Raw genomic sequence first — 1,275 nt, forward strand, 5'->3', positions numbered from 1 at the left:
GGTGGTCCTTTTGCGCGCCCGAAATCGTTGTCGTCTGCTTCGTCCTGACGGCGCCTTTTGATGCTGAGGTCTTGTGGCTGTTCATCATCTGGGGAGGAAGGAGAAATAGAAGTTAACATCGTTCAACAATAACAACACCCAAAATAATTATAGTAGTAGTAGTAGTAGTAGTAGTAGTAGTAGTAGTAGTAGTAGTAGTAGTAGTAACAATCAATCTCAGTATGAATTCATTATATGGTTTTTATAGAAAGGTTACGATTTACAATAAGTTGAGTGCAAGAAACATATATCTCACTGCATGTGGATAGTAACAAAAATGCAGTGTCTCTATATTATGAAATAACTTGTTTTATTTTTTTTAAACGAAACTTTATTATTCAAGAAACTGTGCAATTTAGTTAATTCTGTAACCTTATTCATAGAAAAATTATATTTAAGAAGCAATACCTATCTAAATATGAGATAAGAAGGTGATTGGTCTCAAAATAACACTAATGATAACATAAATTATTATTATTATTATTGTTTATATATTGTTACTTTGATCATTTTTACTTCAAATTCTGTCATAACAATTGCTTAAGGGATTTTTTTTTGCTTGAAAAGTTTTTAAAATGAAATTGAATGAGTCTGATGATTATTAGTTTTTATAAAACATTTAAGTTATTTTTTTTTAATTCGTTTAAAAGGAAGGAAATCTAATTTTTCCGGATAAAGCTTCAGTTATTAGTACGATAGTATTTAAAAATTTAACTGCAACCAGAATGCCATTGATTCAAAACAAATTTTCAATAACATGCAGAACAGTATACAACTAATTTACGGCAAAACCTTCAATAGTTTTTTTTGTTCTGAACACTCACCAGTATTGTGGTCTGTAATGAATGACAACGGTCTCTTCTTAAGTGGACAGTGCGAATAATTTTTAAGTCCAGGCAAGTGAGCCATTTCGTAGAAAACTTCACGTTACACTTCCTCTCACTCGTGTTCGATATCTACTGAGTGTTCCCGGGTAAAACTCTCGTTTTTATACATCGGCGGGCAGATGCTCAGCATCTTAACAAAAGGGGCCAATGGCATCCAGATCTGGCCGCATCACCGTAGCTCGCGGCCAATGACGAGAGCCGGAAGCTGTTCGAGGCGGGGCTTAGCTTGATATTGACCAGTCAGTGGCCTGGCAGGTGAATAAGGTGCCACGTCGTGTGGGACGGTGTTTTACGTTAGTTAGAATTAGTATTAAACGTTGGGCAAAATTATGAATGTTAGTTTTCGTAT

General features: G+C 34.7%; 1 protein-coding gene across 1 annotated transcript in view; it reads right to left on the minus strand.

The window, feature by feature from the left end:
* The window catches only part of LOC135216758 (protein snail homolog Sna-like), a 2,219-nt gene extending 1,163 nt beyond the window's left edge, over positions 1–1,056 (minus strand). Inside the window, exons 1-2 of the mRNA XM_064252234.1 lie at positions 864–1,056; positions 1–88 (exon numbers count right to left, since the gene is read on the minus strand). The exon at positions 1–88 is cut by the window's left edge and continues 1,163 nt beyond it. Coding sequence (XP_064108304.1) covers positions 1–88; positions 864–948 — 173 coding nt within the window. The 5' untranslated portion in view covers positions 949–1,056. The remainder of the gene's footprint in view (positions 89–863) is intronic.
* Positions 1,057–1,275: the final 219 nt, after the last annotated feature.

Source organism: Macrobrachium nipponense, chromosome 6 (assembly GCF_015104395.2).
Source record: "Macrobrachium nipponense isolate FS-2020 chromosome 6, ASM1510439v2, whole genome shotgun sequence".
Taxonomy (NCBI): Eukaryota; Metazoa; Arthropoda; class Malacostraca; order Decapoda; family Palaemonidae; genus Macrobrachium; species Macrobrachium nipponense.